Source organism: Puma concolor, chromosome A2 (assembly GCF_028749965.1).
Source record: "Puma concolor isolate L17-30 chromosome A2, mPumCon1.1.hap2, whole genome shotgun sequence".
In the NCBI taxonomy this organism is placed as follows: Eukaryota; Metazoa; Chordata; class Mammalia; order Carnivora; family Felidae; genus Puma; species Puma concolor.
The window spans coordinates 135,442,740-135,464,890 of NC_141668.1; the positions used below are offsets into that span (position 1 = coordinate 135,442,740).

General features: G+C 42.7%; 1 protein-coding gene and 1 non-coding gene across 2 annotated transcripts; both read right to left on the reverse strand.

Moving 5' to 3' along the window:
* Window positions 1-874: 874 nt before the first annotated feature.
* ARL6IP5 (ARF like GTPase 6 interacting protein 5) lies at window positions 875-20,874 on the reverse strand. The gene is made up of 3 exons (XM_025916176.2): window positions 20,414-20,874; window positions 4,606-4,823; window positions 875-2,512 (listed from the first exon to the last, which is right to left on the reverse strand). The coding sequence occupies exons 1-3, from the start codon at window positions 20,587-20,589 to the stop codon at window positions 2,340-2,342; spliced, it is 567 nt and encodes a 188-aa protein (XP_025771961.1). The 5' UTR covers window positions 20,590-20,874; the 3' UTR covers window positions 875-2,339.
* Window positions 17,487-17,590, reverse strand: LOC112853082 (U6 spliceosomal RNA). The gene has a single exon (XR_003222887.1). It is a non-coding gene; the product is annotated as a U6 spliceosomal RNA (small nuclear RNA).
* Window positions 20,875-22,151: the final 1,277 nt, after the last annotated feature.

A 22,151-nucleotide genomic window follows, 5' to 3' on the forward strand; every position in this document is an offset into this window, starting at 1 on the left:
CGAAGTCGGACGCTTAACCGACTGAGCCACCCAGGCACCCCTTTAATTTGTTTTTAAAATGCAATAATATATAGCACTTACATGCTACATGTGTATATCGTTATTATTCTAGAATTGACGACCAACTGTTAGTAATTGTAATGAGTATAGTTTTTATTTAAGTTGTCACTTTTTCCAAATAGATTGCATTCTTTTTACAGGATTCATGTAGAAAGTGGAAGGGGCTAAAGTGTGTCAGGTTTAGAACAGGAACCCATTGGAATTCAATGTTATTCGGCTGGAAATTAATAAAATGTTGAAGTTTTGTTAAACAGTACCATAGTCCCCACCTAATCCAGTGGGGATATGTCCTAAGACCCCCCTTGGATGCCTGAAACCACAGATAGTACAGAACCCCCTATATATACTGTTTTTCTCCTGTACATAGTAGGAGAATGTTTAGCTTCTAAACCAGGCACAGAGATTAACTACAAAAATCATAAACTAGAACAATGATGCTGTAATAAAAGTTAGGTGAATGCAGTCTGTCTATCAAAATTACCTTATTGTACATACTCACCCCTCCTCTGTGATGACGTGGGATGAGAAATATTCTACGCGATGAGATGAAGTGAGGGAATGTTGTAGGCGCTCTGATGTGTAGTGTTTAGCTACTGTGGACCTCCTGACGATGTGTCACAAGGAGGATCATCTGCTTCTGGACTGAGGCTGACAGCAGGTAACTGACGTGTGGTGGGGGGACCTAGTGTATTTGAAACACGAGCAGAGCGGGTCGTGCAGTATAGCACATCCTCGTTGTTTAAAGGGTTGTCACCGAGTCTCCCAGATATTCAGCACAGATGTGCATCAATAAACAACGTCTCTCACACACAGAAAATCTTTGATAGGTTTTATTCTCCGTATTTGGGTAAGGGTACAAACTCTAGACCGTGGCTGTGAAGTCACGGTGGTAACGCTGTGCTAGAGATGATGGCTGCGGGTTGGCTGAGGAATAAAAACGCAAGAAAGATGGGAGTGGCATATGCAGTTGCTTCTTATTTTAGGATGTACAGAGAGTCTCTCCGGTAAGTACCACTCCAGTTGTCTTCATAATTCAGTGTTAGGGAAACCCAAGTGTTTTCTACTCATCTATGAAATCACCCAGTCGGCAAGCAAAACGTCTTTGTATAACCTATTTCTAAATACATGAGAAATAAAAGGAAGAAAGGAAAAGGATATATAAACTCACGCTGTAGTAATTCTAATGCCTATCTGTAAAAACATGTGGTCGTAACAATTGCTATCTAAAATTTTCATGATTTGCAGAAGCCGCTGATCACTCCCACGTTCATGTCTGTTTGCTTGGTCATCTAAAGATGCTTTTCAGATTTCAAAAGATTAGCCATTATTGTTCTCTTTGTGCCCCTAAGGAATTAATAAAATGCACATTGATTTCCTTCCTTCTCAATGCTCCAGTTAAAAGCCAAATAGTGAAAAAAATACAAGAAACATTATCTTGGACACCTTTTTGCCATAACAGCAAGAAATATGCAATATAAACAGAACTCAAGTTTTATTTTTTTGTTGTTGCTTTTTTTAACAAGACTGTCAAGAATAATACAGGTTCCGTAGCTCTAACCTCCTTAAAGAAGATGACATTTAATTTGCAACAAATACCTGCTAGCGAAAAGGCATTACTAGCATTTTAAAAATTTGTAAAAACTTGACAAAATATCTCCTAAACAGCAATCTTTCTATTTGTAAACAAAATAAAAACAACTGGTTTATCCAGTTTTCACTGCACGTCAAACGGGTGGTAAAGTGATACAGATCATCTTTGATTTTAAAAGAAGAATAATAAAAGCTAAACTAAATTAGACTCCACATATTACAGTCCCAGGGAATATTTTTGGAGGAGAATGATGCGGGTGGGGGCGGGGGGGGGGGGGTGGGGGGGAGGGTGGTGCTTAAAACAGGCTAACACATGACATCTATTTTAACAGTCTTTTTTCATTTACTCATATTGCCTTGATACTTTACAATTATTTTTTTCCTACAAGTTAACAGTACTGTTGCTGTACAATCCATAATTGTTTTTATTTCTCTAAAGAAGTAAGTGTGATCCATTTCCTATCAGTTGCATAAACACACTTGAAACTTCAGGCATAATAGGAGGGTAGTTTCTTTCGGTTTCTGAGGGCTTCCCTCTGTCACATCAGAGATGTTAACAGCTTGGCCTATACATGCATGCTGCCAGAGATAGTTGGGTGGTACAGGCACCTCCTATTTCAAGAACACAAATGGAAACTAGGTCTGCATGAGGACAAACCACACCTGGATGTCCGTGGCAGCCCTTATATTTATTCCTTCACTTTGCTGATATAGTCAGCGAATTTGGAGACATTTTCTTCCTGCTGTTCTAGGGCATCTAGGACAATGCCCATTGGTGTCCTCTTCAGGCCTATTCCCTCCATTTTATTCTCCAGTTTGTTCTTGAGGTTCCGAAGTCTCAATGACGCGTGGATGAACATCACTACGGAAAAGAGAAACGTGGTTAGCACGGAAGCAATGGCTCTTTGCCCATTGCAGCCTTAGGCTCCCCATCTTCACACTTTGGGTCAACTGCCACGGTTAGCTGTAGTCCAGTCTGGTTCTCTAATTTACCCAAGTCCTCACATGGATCCTTGGACTTGATATAAAGCTGTTTAAGTCATATATTAAGTGTCCTTTGTGTGTGAAGGAAAACACAGCAGGCAGGACTGTCATCTGCCAACCACACCTTCTCTTTTTCACGTTGATATTGTTACCTTTTTAGCTGCCACTTAAATGGCTTGAAATTCAAAGTGAATCCGTGTGATTCCAACTTACATAAAAACCTTACACAAAGTTTTCCAGAAAGGAATTCATGCTCAATTCAGGGATTATCAGGGATGATCAGGTGAAGTCCTCCTTGGAGGCACCTCCTGAGGCATTTTTCCAAAGTGATGGATATAGATGTATAGATAAAAACTAAAGGTTTTACACGTCAGTTACCCTAAAGTTTCCCGAATTTGCTTGATCATTTAGAATTACTCACGTTGTTTATTGAGAAATATTCCCTGGCCCCTCTCCTGGACCTCCTGAACCAGAACCTTAGAGGGATGGGCCTGGGATCTATATTTTAAATAGGCATCCCACGTGATCTACCAGGAGCGATTTTTCAAACTGCGGTGTATATATAAATTGCCTGCAGAGCTGTTACATAGGCAAATCCTAGGTCTCCACCACCCAAAATTCAGACCAGTAAGACTGAGGTAGGTTTCCACAATGTAAAATGCTAATATTCACTCTGGATGAACCTCATATAGGTGATCTTGGACCATCATTTTAAGAAACACTGGTGTGCATTTTATCTGGAGGCTCCCAATCTAGACTGGCCATTGGAAACATTTGAGGAGCTTCCTAAAAATACAGGTTTTGGGGAGGAGCAATGTCAACTCACAGACTCAAGATCTCTAAGGGATATGGCTGGGAAATTTGTGCTTTCTACAAGTGTCCTACATGATTCTCAAAATCATCAAGGTCTGGGAGTCACTAATCTTGTCTAACTTCCTTATTTTATAGATGAGTGAACGACAGCCCATATAGGATACCTGGTCCAAAGCACAGGGCTGGTTTCCAGCATGTCTAGGAAGAAAAATCTGGACCCTTGATCTCTACCTATGATACATTTCATTACACTGGCCTGTCTCAGGCCCTGATGTAGAAAGGCACTGAAGTTAACAAGCTGTGTGTCAAAGCAGAATCTTTGAAATACTGAGCCTCTAGTATATAGGGTAAATGTGAGGAAAATATTTAAAAGTCTTGACTTTGCTGATTGAAATATGTTGTCCAACAAGGTGTGGGATCCATCTATAAATATTCTGGGCTTAATCTCACATATCCCCAAACAAGCAACTGATTTTATTTAATGGAAAAAATACACATGTGAAATGCTATTAATAAGTTAAAAGACTGTTCCTGTCACTTAATATAATCGAATTTTAAGTAGATTTCTGCTGATGAGACTGGAACTATATCTGTTCTCTATTTCAGGTTTCAAGTGTTTGGGATCTCAGCAAACAATGCATGTAAAATTTAGAAAATATCTAGTTCTCTTCACCAGAACTGGAGTACTTGGTAACTATATTCTGGGCCAATTATTCTTACAGACTTAGGAAAGTTGGACACTAAACACGATATGCTGAGTAACTAGAGAGTAACTAGTTTACTTCCCAATGAAATACATTCATTCTTGCATCAGTATGAATGCATCAGTATGAATGGCACTTAAAGATTGAGACGGACTTGAATATCAGACCAATCTGGAGGCCAGTGCAGGCTGTACAACTTTCTTGCTGTGCGACTTGGGATTTGTACTTCTTTTGTTTATTGTTGTAGCCCCAGAAGAGTGTCTGGCACAGAGCAGGCACCCAGTAGACCTAAATCTATGGACTTACTGCACCATTAGCCTTGATCTGCTGTTTCAGAAACTTGTGATAATTTTGCAGACATGTCAACATATGGAAGAAACAGGGTAGGATATTCCCAGTGAACAATTGCTCCTACATTTTTTTTTAAGGCACAAGAAGACTGAGGTTCACTTACGCAACAAAGGAAAAGTGATGCCAAACACAAAGACCATGACTCCCCCGAACATGGATATGAGGAAGTAGCTGGCCAACATGACCACCATGACAAATGCTGTGGGGTACTGCTTCTTCATCCGGCGGAGGATGTCTTTGTTGTGTGCTGCCCACACAAACCCCGTGAACACCAGCACCACTACAATGCCTCCAAGGATCATGTTGAAGGGGCTCAGGAACCTGGAATGCGGAAAAACGAGGGAGCCTGGGTCAGCAGTAGTAGGAGCAGGAAGGGAAGATCAGAAAGGTAAGGAAGAGCAAATCAGGTGTTGAGTACTTACTCGGCATTCTATCTAAACTGGCTCATTTAATCCTCATAACCCGATGAGGCAGATGCTATTAATGTATTTCTCAAATGAAGAAAGTGAGGCACAGAGGTGAGAAAACGGTGGAGCCAAGATTCACACTAGGGTAGTTTGACTCCCACCAAAGCGGTCAGTCCGTCTCATTAGAGGTCCACAATTTTCAAATTCCCCCCCCCCGCCCCCGCCGGCCCCAAATCCATACATGGCTTTTATTGCATCTGTAAAATATCACAGACAAGTCTGAGGACACGCTGTATGTCCCTGCAGTGTGATGTTGACATTTTCTGAAACGTCAACAGTCCTATGGCCGAGAGTGGTCCTCATTCTTATAGTAATGGTAGCGAAGAGCTAAAAGGCCTCTTAAAATTTAAAAGAGACCGCCTCTTTTTTTTTTTTTTTTTTAAATTTTTTTTTTTTTTTCAACGTTTATTTATTTTTGGGACAGAGAGAGACAGAGCATGAACGGGCGAGGGGCAGAGAGAGAGGGAGACACAGAATCGGAAACAGGCTCCAGGCTCTGAGTCATCAGCCCAGAGCCCGACGCGGGGCTCGAACTCACGGACCGCGAGATCGTGACCTGGCTGAAGTCGGACGCTTAACCGACTGCGCCACCCAGGCGCCCCATAGAGACCGCCTCTTTTGAAGGGGCTGTTTCACTTTCATTATCTCCTGGGCTCTGGTGCACATCCAGTACAGTGCTCACATATTTTCTGAGCTCTGCAGGCTTATTCAAATCCTCACAGGAGTTGCCACGACAGATGCAAGTCACGTGACGGCCTCCGTGGGCCAGATCCAGCCTACTGTCACATATATGCTTGCATTGGATGGTGTTTACAGAACTTTTATTTGAATCGCGCTGTGTTTAGAAAGTCCATAAAACTTGGGATTTCTAACTTCTCCCATAAACAAGAAAATCTAACAACAGTAGGCCCACTTTTCCACATGTCAGCCACTGGCTGGAGCACCTTCTCTTTCAGATAGAACAAATGCTCTCCAATTAGCTCTTGTCCTCCCACCATCTCCTGCATCTCTGACACAGAGGCCCCCATTGAGCTGCCATTGATCGTTGTTTTTCTAACAGCTGCCCTGCATTCTCTCTTACATAACCTGCCTGGCCCATGGAGGCATTTGAGTATATGACTCTTGGCAGAGAGAATCCATTATAACTCTTTAAAAGGGCTGGGAGTATCATTAGGGGATGGGTTATCAGTGGAGATTTCCAAGCACAGAGCCTCTGGCTTCATTGTTACGGGAGTCAAAGGTTACATTACTGTTGATAATAAAGAAGAAAACTTAGATCCAGTACTTCATAAGAGAGAATGACTGGGTGTTACAGCCCCCACTCTTACCCAAACCCACAGTGAATAAAGAACCCTGAATGTGACATTTGTGATCAGCAAGTCCCATGAGCTACTAACTTCTTACCCTCACAATAGGCTTGACGCGTATTTTACTTGGGAAGGACAATGAGGGTCAGTGTGTTTTCATCATGCTCTGAATATCAACATAACAGATTTGGAAATGAGGGACAGAAGCAAACGGGGCAATGGAAAGTGAAGCCAAGAGCTTACTTTCACTGAAATAAAACAGACGAAGGATTCATACTCAGAGCAGGATTCATATTCAGGATAACTAAGATTCTTTTTTTTTTTTTTTAATCCCTTTAAATTGTAGCTCTGATTCTACCTTCTGAAACATAAAAGCTATCTGAAATAGTTTCAGATAAGAGTAAAAGTATCACATGCCTTAATGGGTGAAATTGGGTGTATAATCAATGTGAAAGTGCTTTGGAAAAGTTAAAAAGGTCTATTAAAATGCATGCTATTAAACAATGGTAAGAGTAGTATAGGAGTACATAATTTAAAGTTAAATCCCATAATAGTAAGTTGCTTATTTCATTCAAAACTCTTGCAAATACTTATCCTCCTACAGGACATAAATCTCTTCCTCAGAATAGAGTCTACAGAAATAAACAAAAATGCCAAGATTGAGTTGTAACAATATTCACATGAGTGGCATATGATTAAAAAGTTTTAAAAATAATGTGTATGGCCAACAATTGCCTAGAGGTGGTATATACAGCTATTTTAAATACTTAATAATAAAAGAAGACACTAATAATATATTGAGTGGGCAAAAGCAACTGTAATTCTTTTAGGTGGAGATAGATATATACATGTGATAGATAGATATATACATATATAGATATATACATGCGATAGATATATATACATATATATGTGTGTATATATATATGTGTATATATATATGTATGCATGTATATACATATAGTATAGCTCAGAAGTAGAAAGCTTCACAATTAGTATATTATTTTGTAATTAGAAATAAAATGAACATGCAACAAAGGAAAATATAAAAATATAAAAGCAACTGCTCCCTGATCCCAACCCAGGCTTGGCACAGGCTTGCTACAACAGCCTATCTTTACTTCCGTCATCTCTCCAATAACATGAATGCAATTTCAATTCATACTTCATAGCGAAGCTGTTCCTTCTCTGACCCAAACCTTGGTTCCCTACTCATTCTGCAGATCTTCTTCTAGCCAGGGTTCACCACCCCACTCCTCCAGGCTTTTCCAGTACGCAGAACATGAACTATTCTGTCTGTCCTTCACCACTTCTTTATCATCTGGGGGCCACAAGTCACTCTGTACTTTTCTCTCTTTTAAAATTTTATCTGGGTTATGCCCTATCCGCTGATTTAAGCCCAGAATCTGGGAAAGACAATTATAGGCCTGGAGAAAGGAAGAATTAGGACAAAAATAAAATCTTTTTCAGCAGGCGGTGAGGAAATGGAGTGGAGAGGCCCAGGAACTGTCACCGATTAATAAATCTCATTCCTAGCTCTCAAGAGATTCCAGAAGAAATTATCCTGAAAGACTACATTGGTTATACAGGGGTAGTAGCATCATGGGTAGCTTACCCCTAGTTGTTTATTAGTTTCACCCAAATATTTTTCAGCTGTAAAGAAAAGCAAAAATCTACATTAACTCAAAAAACTACAGTGGAGGGTTCAAGTTAAAGGAAACACTTTGCATAAAGTGCAAATAAAAGATGGATGGTTGGATGGTTGGTAGCAAAGTAGCAAAGGTATCCTACTCAGTTCTTTACAGAACAGCTATTAAAATGATTCATGAGGTGAAGCATAAAATCAAGAGTATGCCAAGCTTTGTCTATTTTTCTCTGTTGAAGTAAAATAGGCATCTATGCTGAATGTCTAAATAAAACCCAGGACAAAGAACAACAAAAAATCCAAGCCTGACTCAAGCAATTCCAAATCTGCTTGTCACCTGTTCCTGTTCTTCATAGTCAAGGGAAAAGAACAGAGCACAGAGCCCTATAGAACTGGTTTTAGCTTACAACACGCCCAGCCACACAGTCTATAATTAGAAAGTAACCAAGTTTCCAAGCTGGAAAAAAATGAACAAAATTACTCGGAGCAGAAACGATGTCCCCCCTTCTTCTGAAGTGCCATTCCATTCTAACAAAGAGTAAAATTTGTACCGCTCTAATGCCTTGGCGCCTTCCTGCACTTGGAGGAAAATAAAACACCTACACCACCCTCTAGAGTTTAATTTCATTTTCCAATGAGTGCAGGAACTGGGGAGCCAGTTCTTGTCTGAGATGAGCAAAGCTTTTAGTCAACAGCGGGGCTCTTAGTCACAGCAACCCACAAGAAAGCCCAAGAACCTTTAGGAAAAAAAACTTCCATAAATATGCTACCCCAGCTTTCGTGGGCACAATTGCCACTGGGCTCTGATGGTGGAGTTTCACTTACAGGTAATCCCTGAAGGAGGAAGGGAGGGAGGAAGGAAGGCAGAGCGGTAGAAGGGAGGGAGAAGGGCAGAGAGGAGTGGAGAGGACAAAGGGAGAGGACAAATGTAACTTTCTGTCCTTGGTGGAAATGGGACCTAGTTTAACAAGTCAAAAGCATTCAGTATGTTTTCCTCTTGTGGGATAAAAATATATACCTATATGCATACACATCCTATTCCGTAAGTAAGTCAGTAAATAAATAAATAAATGTAATGGTTAAAAATTCTAGTGGAAACATCCACGGTTGTAAAGAGGTTTACAGTCCCATCACAGAATCCTGTAGCAGCGCATTCAAAAATAAATCAGTTCAGTCCCGTTGCACAGATGAATAAACCAAGGCCCAGAGAAGCGAAGAAACCTATTTCTAGGGGTCTAGGGGAGAGAAAAGGGTGCCAGCTGATGTAAGTGTGATAGCAATTCATACTATAACCCGTTGTGCATTGTTGAGCAGCTTCAGGAACCTCCCCCATGCCTTCTCAGTATTCTTCCAGTTGGGGTCAGCAATGAAGCATCGTTCTGGGAAATCCCGTGGCATTCTCACTTCTCTCTGAAAGAAGGTTGCTGTAAGCAGATGTGGACACATATCCTGAATGTACCAACATGAGTCGGGTAGCTATAGCTATGGTTTTAGCACAAGTCCCTGAAGGGGGAAGAAAAATCTTGGCTGGTCACAGAACTTCAGAGCTAGGACACATCTTGAAAAATGCATCTCATTCTACATATAAACAAGCTAACGAACGGACAGGTTAGTAAGTACGTCCTCAAAGCCATCAACTATAGAGTTGGCGATAAAAGTTTACCAAAACAGAGGTTCTCAGATCAAGTCAAGGGCACACCTGGTAACTCCTGTCACACTACAATGCCAACAAGAGTCAAAAAGGCACTGAAACACTTTCTGGGCAGGGGAAGGAGCTTCGCATCGAGTTCCAATTTTCTAACCCAAAAAGCTATTTTTGTAGTTTGCTTCCTGAGGAAGCCTGACTCACCAAGAAAGGGAGGGAACAATTTACTCACAGTGGATCTGTCTAAATTGGTGATGTTTTGCTGTAGTCCTGAAACAGCCAGAGGAGTCACTGCAAATATGAATCCACCCATCCATTCTCTTGCTTCTCCTTGCTCTTAGAATAAAAACACAATTCGTTACACATTCTCCACGGCCCCACAGGGTCTGGCTCCTGCCTGCCTGTACCTCCAGGGCTGCTACAAACAGTTGTGTAGTTTGAACCCAGGACACGGAGGCGGAGGCCCAGCTGAGGTAAGGGGGGGGGGGGGCGGGCGCCAGTCCAGGCCACAGTTCACTCACTACATAATCTAGCTTAGACTGCATCTGCCAGGAGAAAGGGGTGTTTTTAATAATAAGTATGAGGGGACCAAGGGCTGGTAGCCCAGTCTGTGCTCTCCACGTACACGGCCTCCTGATTCCACACCCCGTCCTCTGGGGTTTCTAGAACTCGCCCTGGGTCTGGCCCCCACAGGCCTGCACACAAGCCATTCTTTGCCTGAGTCACTCCTACTGCCTTCAACTCCCAGCCTAATCCATCTCTCTGACCACGTGATAGCACCATAGGCCTCACTTTCATTGCCCTGATCACAGAGGTGGTTTTACATTTACCTGACTGAGTGTTGGATGAATGTCTGTCTCGCACTAGAGATGAAGCTCTCTGACGGCCGGGACTGTAACATTGTCTCCCTGGCACCTGGTACAGGGCCTGGCATACAGTAGGTATTCAATACGTGTTTGTTGAAAGAAAGAAGAAAGGTAAGTAAGGATCTAGCGTACTTTCATGTTATTTAAAAGAAGCCCAGGAACTTTCCATGGCCACGAGTGAAGCGATGGGAGATTTGTCTTGGACGAGTCACTCTTACTCTCATTGTACAGTAAATATCACTGGAGAAATAGTCCCTGTCTTTGTACCTTCACAGAGTTGTGATGAAACAAACAGAGGAAAAAGAAAAACAGGAAACTTTATGTCAATGCCCGTGCAGATGGGAGTTCGAATGACCATGACATGTTCGGATGGGGTGAAAGGGCCCTTTGGCTGGCTGGCAGGAGGAACTTGGTAAGTCTTGCCACGAGTATGGCTGGGGGCCAGGAGGGAGAGTGGGGTGGCGCAGCGGGAGACTTGTACTCCTGCACACCTGTCTATATAGGCCCCTCTTGCTCTGTGACTCCTCTGATAACCCCGAGGGTCTCCCATGGTTGCTTTAGCTTCCCTACCTGGCTTCCATCTTGGCAGGAAATATTTCTGACTATAAAGTATAAATGGAAAGGTACAAATCAGTTTCGAGTCAACACGATCAGTGTCGCCTAGGCCTAATAATCACCAGGCAAAGGAGCCTTCACGGCACTGAAAGTGGGATGGGAGCCTCTTTTGTCACAGAAAGGGCATAGTAACCTAACGTTGAGATTTTCTTAAGCAACTGAAGTAGGAAGACCCATAGTATTTATTGCATTCTTGCTGTGTATGTATAGCTATTGCATCCTGGGTACTTGGCAACATGAAACTAAACATTCACATCCAAATGATCCATCGTCTTTGCAGCAGTTGGCAGGTCAAAAGTATTCACAATAAGACATATCTTATGAACCTCCATGTTTTCTTTTGTGTTTATGAAGGTAATGGCTTCTTTTATTTTTAATAAATAATAAATTGGGCCTGGTTTAGAAGCCATACATCTCATACTTCCCTCAGTGATGCAGCTTCAAATAACAGCGTACAAGGCTCTGATTAGATGACAACTAATCCCTTTTAAACGTTGCATCACGGCAAATTTCTAACATATACAATGGTAAAGAGAATAGTATAATGGACTCTCGTGTATACTAATCATTGCTTTCAGCAATTAGGAACCTATGGTTACCCTCACAACAAATAATGCTTTTAAGCTGCAGTAGAGAGATATTTGTTTACAAACTGTTCTTTCTGAATCCTTTTAGTAAAGTAAATTAAATCGCCTTCACATGGCAGGTTCTTACAGCGCTGGCTGAGGAGGCTGGGGTTGGGCAAATGCAAATGAGCCTGGTGACACATAATCTTCCATCTTACAAGTAGGCTCCTGTCCACCTCCCACCAACACCCAATTTCTGCCTTCCCTTCTGTTTCTCTGAGGGACGAGCCACACTCACGGCACACTGAAGCAAACAAGTAGAAGCAGGAACCTAAGCCTCAGTTTCCCACTCCGGATGGACTTTCTGCCATCTCGGTGTCCCCGTTAGTGAAGGCTCCATCTAAGAGCAGGATGGGAAATCCTATTTATGGTAAACACTTGCAGAACAGAGAGGCAGCCTGCAGCTTTTGTCCAAGATCACAGGCTTGAAAGTGTTCTCTGAAGTAAGAGAACAAGCCCAACGCAACAGACAGAGGAGGATCTTATGGGTATGTATTCTGAAGCTGAGTGATAAAGGAGAGAATTCATTTGCCCAAAAGAAAAACAATAAGAAATTCCCAATAGTGCTGCACAAATCTGGTATTAAGTGGATAGGTCAAGTTCATCTTTTAGAACTCAATTTCTTATACAGAGGTCTTGGCCCCTACTAAGTAGATTGAGAGCTTTTGCCTTCTACAAAAGGGGCCAGGAATCCCAAATATGCTCATTTGCACACTTACCCAGAATCACTGTAAATCCTAAAGTAGGAAAAGGAGACAGAAACAACCAACCCCCGACTGATGGTGGCGGGAGTGTTTTTTTTAAAAAGTGTGTGGGGAGAAGCCAAGAACAAGGTTGCATAAATGGTGTCCAAGGATTTAATGAAAGACAACCCTTATTAGATGAAGAATTTTGAGATTAAAATTTTATTGGGTGTTGACAGACCTCGTAAAGTTCTGTACTCATAAGAAGCACATCACCCGTCAGGGAAAGACATGCCAACATTGCATGTGCATACCTCAAGTGTAGATAAAGAGGTATGGGAGAGCAGGAGAAGATGAATTCTGGGAGGATTAAGAAGGCAGGGTGGAGTTGTATTCCTGCTCATATCCTCAGGGCCTAGACACTGTATGACACGGAGTAGGTGCTCAGTAAATACTCGTTGAACTGAGTAAAAGACATGTCGGCTGCAGGTGAGGAAGAGAAAATTATAATTACCCTTTCCTCTGTCTACATACTCAATGCCTTCCCCATTTTTTTTTTTTTATTTAAAAAAATTTTTTTTCAACGTTTATTTATTTTTGGGACAGAGAGAGACAGAGCATGAACGGGGGAGGGGCAGAGAGAGAGGGAGACACAGAATCGGAAACAGGCTCCAGGCTCTGAGCCATCAGCCCAGAGCCCGACGCGGGGCTCGAACTCACGGACCGCGAGATCGTGACCTGGCTGAAGTCAGACGCTTAACCGACTGCGCCACCCAGGCGCCCCAGCCTTCCCCATTTTTAATACCTGAGTTTTGAAATTTGGCATCATAATGTACAGGAGAAATGAGATAAGTCGGGATGAAAAGAATCTGTTTGGGGCACCTCGGTGGCTCAGGAGGTTAAGCTTCTGACTTCAGCTCAGGTCATGATCTCGCAGTTTGTGAGTTCGAGCCCCGGGTCGGGCTCTGTGCTGACAGCCTGGAGCCTGCTTCGGATTCTGTGTCTCCCTATCTCTCTCTGTCCCTCTCCCACTCGTGCTCTCTCAAAAATAAACATTAAAAAAAGAAAAAAAAAAAAAGGAAAGAATATGTTTGTGTAGGTATTTCTGCACACTTGCTATGCTTGTATAAATATTAATTATTATGTGTGTAGTTTCATCTTGTAGCCTCTAGATACTACGCATGATGAAGGTAGGGATCACAGATTCTTATTCTGCACTGTATCTCCTAGCACAGTGCCTGAGAAGTCAGTAAATGCTTCATACTCTGTGGAGTGAATGGATAAAACAACAAAACTAAGAGTAATATTGTAGCATTGGTGTTGAAGCTGATTAATCTCAAAAACCTTTCCACTAGGTTTTGGCATAAAAGCACTGCAATTGATTTCATCTACAAATGTTTTAATACATTCCGACTCAGAGCATCCCAGGGCTCTCTTACCCTGCTCTTCCTTTACCATCTAGAAACTTGGGGTTTTCATCCTTGCAGCATTAAAAGGTATAATCCATCTGGCCATTTTTTAATACCAAAGGCTGTAGCCAGAAGGCTTAGAACGTATTATAGGACCACACTCATTCCGAAGAGATTAAAGCAATGCTCTTTTCAAACAGAAGTACCAGCCTTCCAGAAATCCCTTGCCATTTCAAACAACAGGTAGCATAAAGTGGCAGCTGCAGGTTTCACCCTCTGGTAACACCTCCACAGGCCACATGGTGGAGAGGTGCTCCAAGAAAATACAGGCTCATTTGTTCAGCGGCTACACGGTGCTGTCTTAAAGGGGAGGCCTGAACATACACAAATGAAAATAAATGAGCCTGTTGGCTACAGATGCACTGGAGTCATTTATATGTTTGAAAATTCTGTGTGTGGTTGGCGCTTCTGATGCCATGCCAGGAAATAAGAGTCCCGATGGCAGGGGGGAATTTGTGAGAATAAGACGGGCCAATAATTACAAATGTATGAGAGTCGGCTGTTCAGATGAATTAGGTTAAATAGGAGATGCAGAATATTTGCAGGATGATTTAACAAAAAAAGTACTTCATATCAATAAAAGAAGCTACTATTTAATAGCAGTTTTTGGTTCTAAGTAGCCACACGAACTCCAGCCTTTACATTTGTGAAATTGGGGGTTCGATGGGATCAGTACTTCTCAACTTCCACTTGGGGATGTATATCAGAAACTACTTGGGGAGTTAAGATCCTGGACCATTCCAAAAATGATGTATGTAGAATTTCTGAAGTTAACACCTGCACATATGGGTACATTTATTTAAATTTTCTCAATGTTTCTTTTGAACCAGACCAGACCAGTGCTTCTTAAATTTTAATGTGCCTATGAATCATCTGGGAGTCTTGTCAAAAAGCTGGCTCTGACTCAGTAGGTCCCAGCAGCTGGGAAGAGGCCTGAAATTCTGCATTTCCAAACTCCCAGGGTGAGAGAGGCTGCTGTTCCATGGCCCGGAACAGATTTAGATTTCTCCAGCTCCACTCTTTTGGCATTCTATTAAGCACAAAGCAATTTCCATCCACAATCAGACTGTATCCCATACTGAGCATTTAAACTTCAAGTGTAGTTAGGTGTTGCCTTTGTGTTTCACTTTGAAAATAGAGGCAGAGACTTGTATTGCTGTGTGTGAGGTAACAAGAGTATCTAGGGGTTCCTGGCTGGCTCTGTCAGTGCGGCACTTGACTCTTGATCTTGGGATTGTGAGTTTGAGCCCCATCTTGAGCATAGAGATTACTTAAAAAAAAAAAAAAAAGAATATTTAGTGCCAAGACGTATCGTGTCAAGGATGGAGACGGTAAGTTAGGTCCTCTTCAATCTTGATTTTGAACATGCAAAGCCACTTTCAGCAAGACACACATTTCCCAGCTTGTTATTTACGCTATTCCTTTTAACCTCTTCTGAAGTGATGCCTGAATCTCAAAAGGAAACTGAAGTCTTCAAGGAAAGCAACCCAAGTGTTTACAAGAAGCACAAGTTGCAATTATGGCAAAACCACTGAAGTGTATTCATCCTCTAATACTTCTAAGAGAATACACAAGTTGTTAGAATTTCAAGTATACCTGTAACCTAGAATTTAATATAATAACAGCAGCTAATGTTGAATTGTTATCACTTGCTAGGTCTTAATGTACTTTATATTAACTAAAGTCATACAATTCCTATTTTATTTTATTTTATTTTTTTTTTTAATTTTTTTTTTCAACGTTTTTATTTTATTTTTGGGACAGAGAGAGACAGAGCATGAACGGGCAAGGGGCAGAGAGAGAGGGAGACACAGAATCGGAAACAGGCTCCAGGCTCTGAGCCATCAGCCCAGAGCCCGACGCGGGGCTCGAACTCACGGACCGTGAGATCGTGACCTGGTTGAAGTCGGACGCTTAACCGACTGCGCCACCCAGGCGCCCCATACAATTCCTATTTTATAGGAATTCCAGAGCAAGTGAACTTTTGAGCAGAAAACTAAAAAAGCAACTGCCAGAATTCTGTCAAAAAATAAAAAGTCTGAGTCGGTGGAATCAGTACAGTCTTCCAGGCAGATTAATAAAAGAATGATCGCATAACAAATTTAATAAATCAAGGATAATCATCAAAGCTGTGTAAGTTTCAAATCTGCTCCATTCTTAGGTTTGAAAAGTCAGAAGCTGGGAGCTAAAACCAAACTGTTTTGCTAAGTAACTGCCAAGAACTCTGTTTTTGTAACTTGTTATAAACCAACTTATTTAGTGAAGGTGATCACTAAATTATCATGATTTTCCTGGCTACAGAAACTTGAGCAGGTGTAGTTCAAAGCCAAGGTTACCACCCCTGTGATTTCAACCAGAGGTGATTTTGACCCCCAGGGGACACCTGGAATGTCTGGAGGCATTTGTGACTGTCACAGCTGAGAGCCTGGTTGCTGGTGTCATTCAGAAGGTAGACAGCAGGGATGTTGCTAACTGTCCTACAATACACAGGACAGCTCTCTACAACACAGAATTATATGATCCAAATTGTCACAGTGCTGATGTTGAGAAAACTTGCAGGAGAGTATTTCACCGAAATTCGACAAGGGCAATAGGAATTAGTGAAGAGCTTGACTTCTGATCTTTTCTAAATTGAATGTTTTACAGGCAGTAATCCTGACCAACGGGTAGCAAGTGCTGTCAGCAACGACCCAGTTGGAATCACTTTAGGAGCATCTCCTTGCTATGTACTAACTAACGTGCTGCTGTGTGCTTCAAAATAATTTGTTCCATTAGGTAGGTTAAAAGCTGCCCCCGTGATTACGTTGAGGCCTTCTGTTCATTTATTTACATTTGCATTCACCAACTAAGCATCTGCTATATAGTAGGCCTCAGGGATACAGTGAATAAAAATAATGATAACCACAACAAGAAAAAGAAGAAATAATCACACACTAAACCCACGGTCTCTGACCTCAAGGAATTTATAGTCCAGAGTAGAGACAAGGAAACAGACAACTTAAAAGCCTGTGAGGTAACTACCAGGAAAGATAAAGGCACACGTGTGTGGCCCAATTAACATAAGAGAGTGAGGGGAAAAGGGAAAATGTTTCCTCAAAGACATGGTACCAACCCTGCATCTTGAAGGAAAAACAGGAGTAGGTAAGTTGGCAGCTGGAGCTTGGGTGGATACAGCTGCTGGGGTAAAGATGCTGTCTACGTTTTTCAGTAATCTCCATGATCATACCAAATGATGAAAAAAATAATAAGTAACATTTGTGGAACAAAAACTAAGAGCCGGACACTATTCTAAGAACCTTATTTGTATTAACTCAGGTAATCTTCATAAAAGCTCCATGAGGGCGGGTATTATAATTAGTCTCATTGATAGATGAGGAGGCTGAGGACCAGGCGTAGTTCAAGTCCATGCTTACAGAGCTAATGACTGGCAGCTGGGATTTAAAATTCACTTAATATGGCTCTGTTGCTTGCACTCTTAACCACTACTTTCTACTATTTGAAGAGCAGGAGATAGGACGCCTTCAACAAGGGCTGTTAGCTAAGAAACTTACTCAAAACTAATGTGCTAGCTTAGTGCTAGAGTAGACCTACTGAGAGGAAGTCACATGCCTGGTAAACCCTGCTTTTAGAATGAAGACCGACCTTATTCTTTTTTTTTTTTTTTCATATGGAACACTTAACAAATTTGCATGTCGTCCTTGCACAGGAGCTATGCTAATCTACATATCATTCCCATTTTAGTATATATGTTACTGAACTGAGCGTGAAGACCAAACTTCTACCCATGGATTATGAGGCCCTGCCTGATCAGCCCTCATGTACAGATTTATCTCTATCCTAATCCCTCTTACTGTCCATTTTTACCAAGGCAGCCCTTTGTGTCTTCTTTGGAACTAGATGAATAGGTGTTTGGTTTTCCTTCTTCCTTTCTGCAATCCGCAAGAACGGGCTCTCTCCATCCTCACCCAAGCCAGTTTTCAACACAGGAGCATTCACAGTTGAGGCTGGAGCCTTCTAACAATGCCCTGGAGGCCCCTCCTTACTATTAGGGGACAGAACACCCTTTGAACACGGTTCCTTATCCAGTAAACACCCAGGCGACATTTTCACACACACCGTACCAAGATGTCATAGGAAACTATCAGATGCCTGTAGAGGATCCAGATAAACAGCTTCTAATACTGCTCTGACCCACCCATCTACTGACATCATCAAGAGAGGAGAGTTCTCTTTAGAATGAGAAATGTTCCAAAATCAACTAAGCTCTCTGACCCTGAAGATACTTGGTTTCTTCCAGGTTTAAGAGATTATAATTCTAAACCTCATGACTCATAAGAAGATGGCATAGTAGTTAAGAGCACAAGACTGGGTCTGTGACTTTAAGCAAGTCATTTATACTCTTTGAGCCTCAGCAACAATAATAATAACAATGATGATAATATGTCATCTCACCTCATTGGGTTGTACAAAGTAATACAGGTAAATTACTGAACAAAGTACCTGGTACACGGAGACCTTGATAAATGATTGCTTTTGTTGTTATTAGATTATAAAGAAAGAAAAAAGTCATTTGTGGAAACATTACCGAATGTGTGTTTGTGGACACAGAAAACAAGGATCATATACCAAATCCTCACTGCAGTATGGAGGAAATCTCCTATTTTACACGCATGTAATTTTCAAAACAATTTACTTCTGGCCTGTATCTTTTGTATGGCTTTAAAAATAAGGTCAATAAAAAATAAAGATGGCTCTTTTTCACTTTTATCTTCAAAAATGTCACTGCCAACCAACATTTCCTATTTGAAAAGGAGAATGGGAAGGCCAACACTCCAAACTGCCTGAATTAGTAGGCTAAGGCACCATAATGAGGGAGCTATATTTAGCCAGGGGGCTGGACCCTGACCTTCACAGTGAAAAATGGATTCCATCAAAGCCTGTGTCTGGTGTGGGCAGTACACCTCTCTGAAAAGCAACCGTTTCCTTGAACATTTGATGGGTCTGGGTCAAACTTTGCCGATTAACGAAGTTGGGGGGGCTACCTCAAAAAAGCCTCACCTCTAGATCACCAGACAAAATGTCTGGATTGCTTCTTTCCCAAGGGGGATCAAAGAAAAAGAAAGCAAACCAACGGATACAATCCTATATACTACTTGGTTTTTGTTTTAAAGACATTTTTTTAGCATTCTGGCAAAGGAGCCTCAAGCATAAGGTTAGGGGAAGGTTCTGGAGGCAGCTGCCTCAGGCCTCTTGGCAGCCACCCTCCCTCAAAGAGGGCTCAGAACCTGTGCCCTCCACACACTGAGCCATTCTCAGAGTTGGTGATTCCTCAAGCAACACAGAATGAGGGCCTGTGTCACTGTCTACCAAATCCCACCAATGAGCGTTCTCTTCCGCATGGGGGCAACTACTCTGAACCACATCTGGAAATTGCGAACTCTCTCTCTCCTCTGTGCTGGGTACTTGGTCCTACGGCTTCCCAACAACTGCCACCTGTCCATCGGCTAGAATTCATGTCTGATTGATCTTGTTGTGTTCCGAGCCTGGCACAGAGAAGTGACTCAATAAGCCAAAGACCAGCAAAGCAACTCAAGAAACCACCCTCTTTGGCCTTTCCCACCCCCTCCAAGTTTGGCTCTCTCCTCTTTCTTCCAGGCCAGCTTGCACTTCCCCTCTGTAATGGCAAGCGCGTTCCTTTATAAAGTCTGAGGCTGCCTCTTTCTTTAGAGGGGCGTAGAATCGGCCAGATCTAGAATATCACCATCCTGCAAAAGTAAGAGAAGCATTTCTTAAGGGGTAAACTACAAGAAAACGTGGTTTCTAGTAAAGCAGGTGCGTCTGCTGGAAGCGGTGGAGTCCTATGTAACACAGAACACTTTCAGATCAGGCACTGAAAAGGCCTTGAATATACCGACACCAGGAAGTGAAAGCAGAAAGAGTAACCACGTCTGACAACTCCTGGATGAAAAAGCAAGAGAACCCCATTCCTGGGGTCAGCGCAGCCGTCACCCCACACCGGGAGATGCGTCACCAGGGAACACCCACCCTCTTGCTCCCAAGCTCAGATTCCTTGTACAGTGTGGAGGGCACTACGCAGAGAGATCGACAAAACACGTCCCTCCTTAGGTACCCTTTTTACACTAACACCCCAGAATGCAGAATCCGGATCCACACCCCGTCGCCCAAGTCTCCCAGGGCGGCGCCCATTCCCGCCAGCCCCAGGATAGGGTTTCACCACCTCCCTCTTTCTTCTTATTTTTACAAGACAGGGGCACTGCGAACATCTCCTTCAGCAAGTGCCTAATCAGGGCACAGAGAGGGGGAAAAAAAAGTCATTTTTCTTGTCCGAAGCTGGCAAAATGTCCTCACCCCTGGGAATCCCCCCACTTCTGGGCCCGAGGCGCGGGATGGAAAAGGGGACCACAAGACGGCTGCGGCCTCGCCCTGACAAGTTTCCACTGGCTTGACCGCTTGCACTTGCCAGGGCGGAGGCTGGGTGTGGAGAGCTTTTCCACATCCCGGGATCTTGTGCACCGGAGCCCCACAGTACCGCCCTCGATCGGCGCCCCGGAGGGGGACCCCACTTACCCCACAACGGAAATCATCATGGCAGCCACCACCAGGTAGTTGGTCTGATAATACAGCAGGTTGCTCACCACGCGGTTGTTCCATTTGGAAATGTCCCTGAAGTCCGGCCGGGCAAAGCGGTCAGAGCCAGGGAAGAAATCGTCCCAGGCACGGAGCGGAGCGAAATTCACGTCCATGTCTGGTCTCTCAGCTTCTTGTTCTTCCCCCTCTGGAATCTGGCGGCGGCGGCGGCGGCAACCGATCAGCTGAGCTGGGTTGGAGTTGACAGCCGCTCTGGCTCAGTCGGCTCTGAGGTTGGTGAGCAGCGGAGCGAAAGAAATTGGGAGCGGGCGGGTGTTTTTCCTCTTCTTTACTTCTTGATTGGCTCTGAGAGGTTGGTTACAGGAAAAGTGGGGCCTCGCGGCATAGCCAGGGGCAGAGTGCAAAATAGAGATGAAATGATAGAAAGAAACCAGCGGAAGTCCCCAGGCTGAAGCGAGATGGCAATGACTTCCCTACCAGTCTGAATACACACAGCCTCCTTTAAAATATCCCTTTTGAGTCTTTAACCTAAGAATGTTCTAGACTTTAAGGAAATTTTTTGCAGCTGTTCAGATGCCAGTCTAAGAGAAATGGAATGGAAGGCAACTATAGTGTTACTGAAGATGAGCTGTTTTTGAAAACTAACTAGTTACTAACCTCTGCACATCTGAATGCAATTCTCATGCTTTCTGTTTCACCATGAGTCACTGAGTGAAATCAGATTGGCAAAATGGGAAAGAAGGACGTGTAGAATGGAAAGGCTGGCTTGTTTTTTCACTTCTCTCTCTTCTGCAACTCTGTCTTTTCCGGACAAAATTATTGAACTACTGTGCTATTCTGATACTGCAGTCACTCGAGTCACATCAGCCTTGAGCTGGGAGGTCATTCACATTTGAAAGCAAACAATGGTCTGCAGTGACCAATAGTGTACAGTAATTGCTTACAATTAGATATTACTGCTATTGTTATTAATAATAGCACAGGCCATGATTCATATGTATGGTATTAATAGTGCTTTAACCTGATTTATTCTCGGTGCTTTATTATGAACATCCTCTGATTTTTCTCTATCTTGCAGTTTTATTGGTGTGGCTGTATCTGAGTAGGCTTGATAGGGCACTAAAAGTTTGAAAACTTCAGTAGGATGCCAACAGATATTTTAAGTCCTTTCAAGGCACTATAAAAACACTGTGGGGATTTTTAAAAAGGTAAGAAGAATTCAGCCTTGCCCTGCCTTCAGGGATCTTGCAATGCAGTGGAAACTAACTTAAATATATTACAGTAAGAGGAGTGCTCCGGAGAGATGTGCCAGACCTTGGTGATCAGTTACAGGAAGTAGGAGGGTGTGGAGGAATTCCCTGGGGCTTAAGAATTTCAAGAGGCAGCACTGTGGGCTAGCTGAAAAAATGATCTTGGTCGTGACCAGCATACCAGCCCCATTAGGACCCTGCACCTGTTGGAGAGATCAGTGAGCATTAGGAGCTGTGACCAAGACCCTTCCAACTGCTCAGGACTGCATGACCATAAGCTGTCACATGTCTTTTAGTAATAGTATGATTCCTCATTGATCATAGGCAATTGATATGCAGTAAACGTTTGTTCAGCATATATTTATTTATTTGTTTAGGGGCACCTGGCTGACTCAGTTGGTGGAGCCTGTGACTCTTAATCTCAGGGTCTTTAGTTCAACCCCCTCCCCCCTCCCCCCCCCACATTG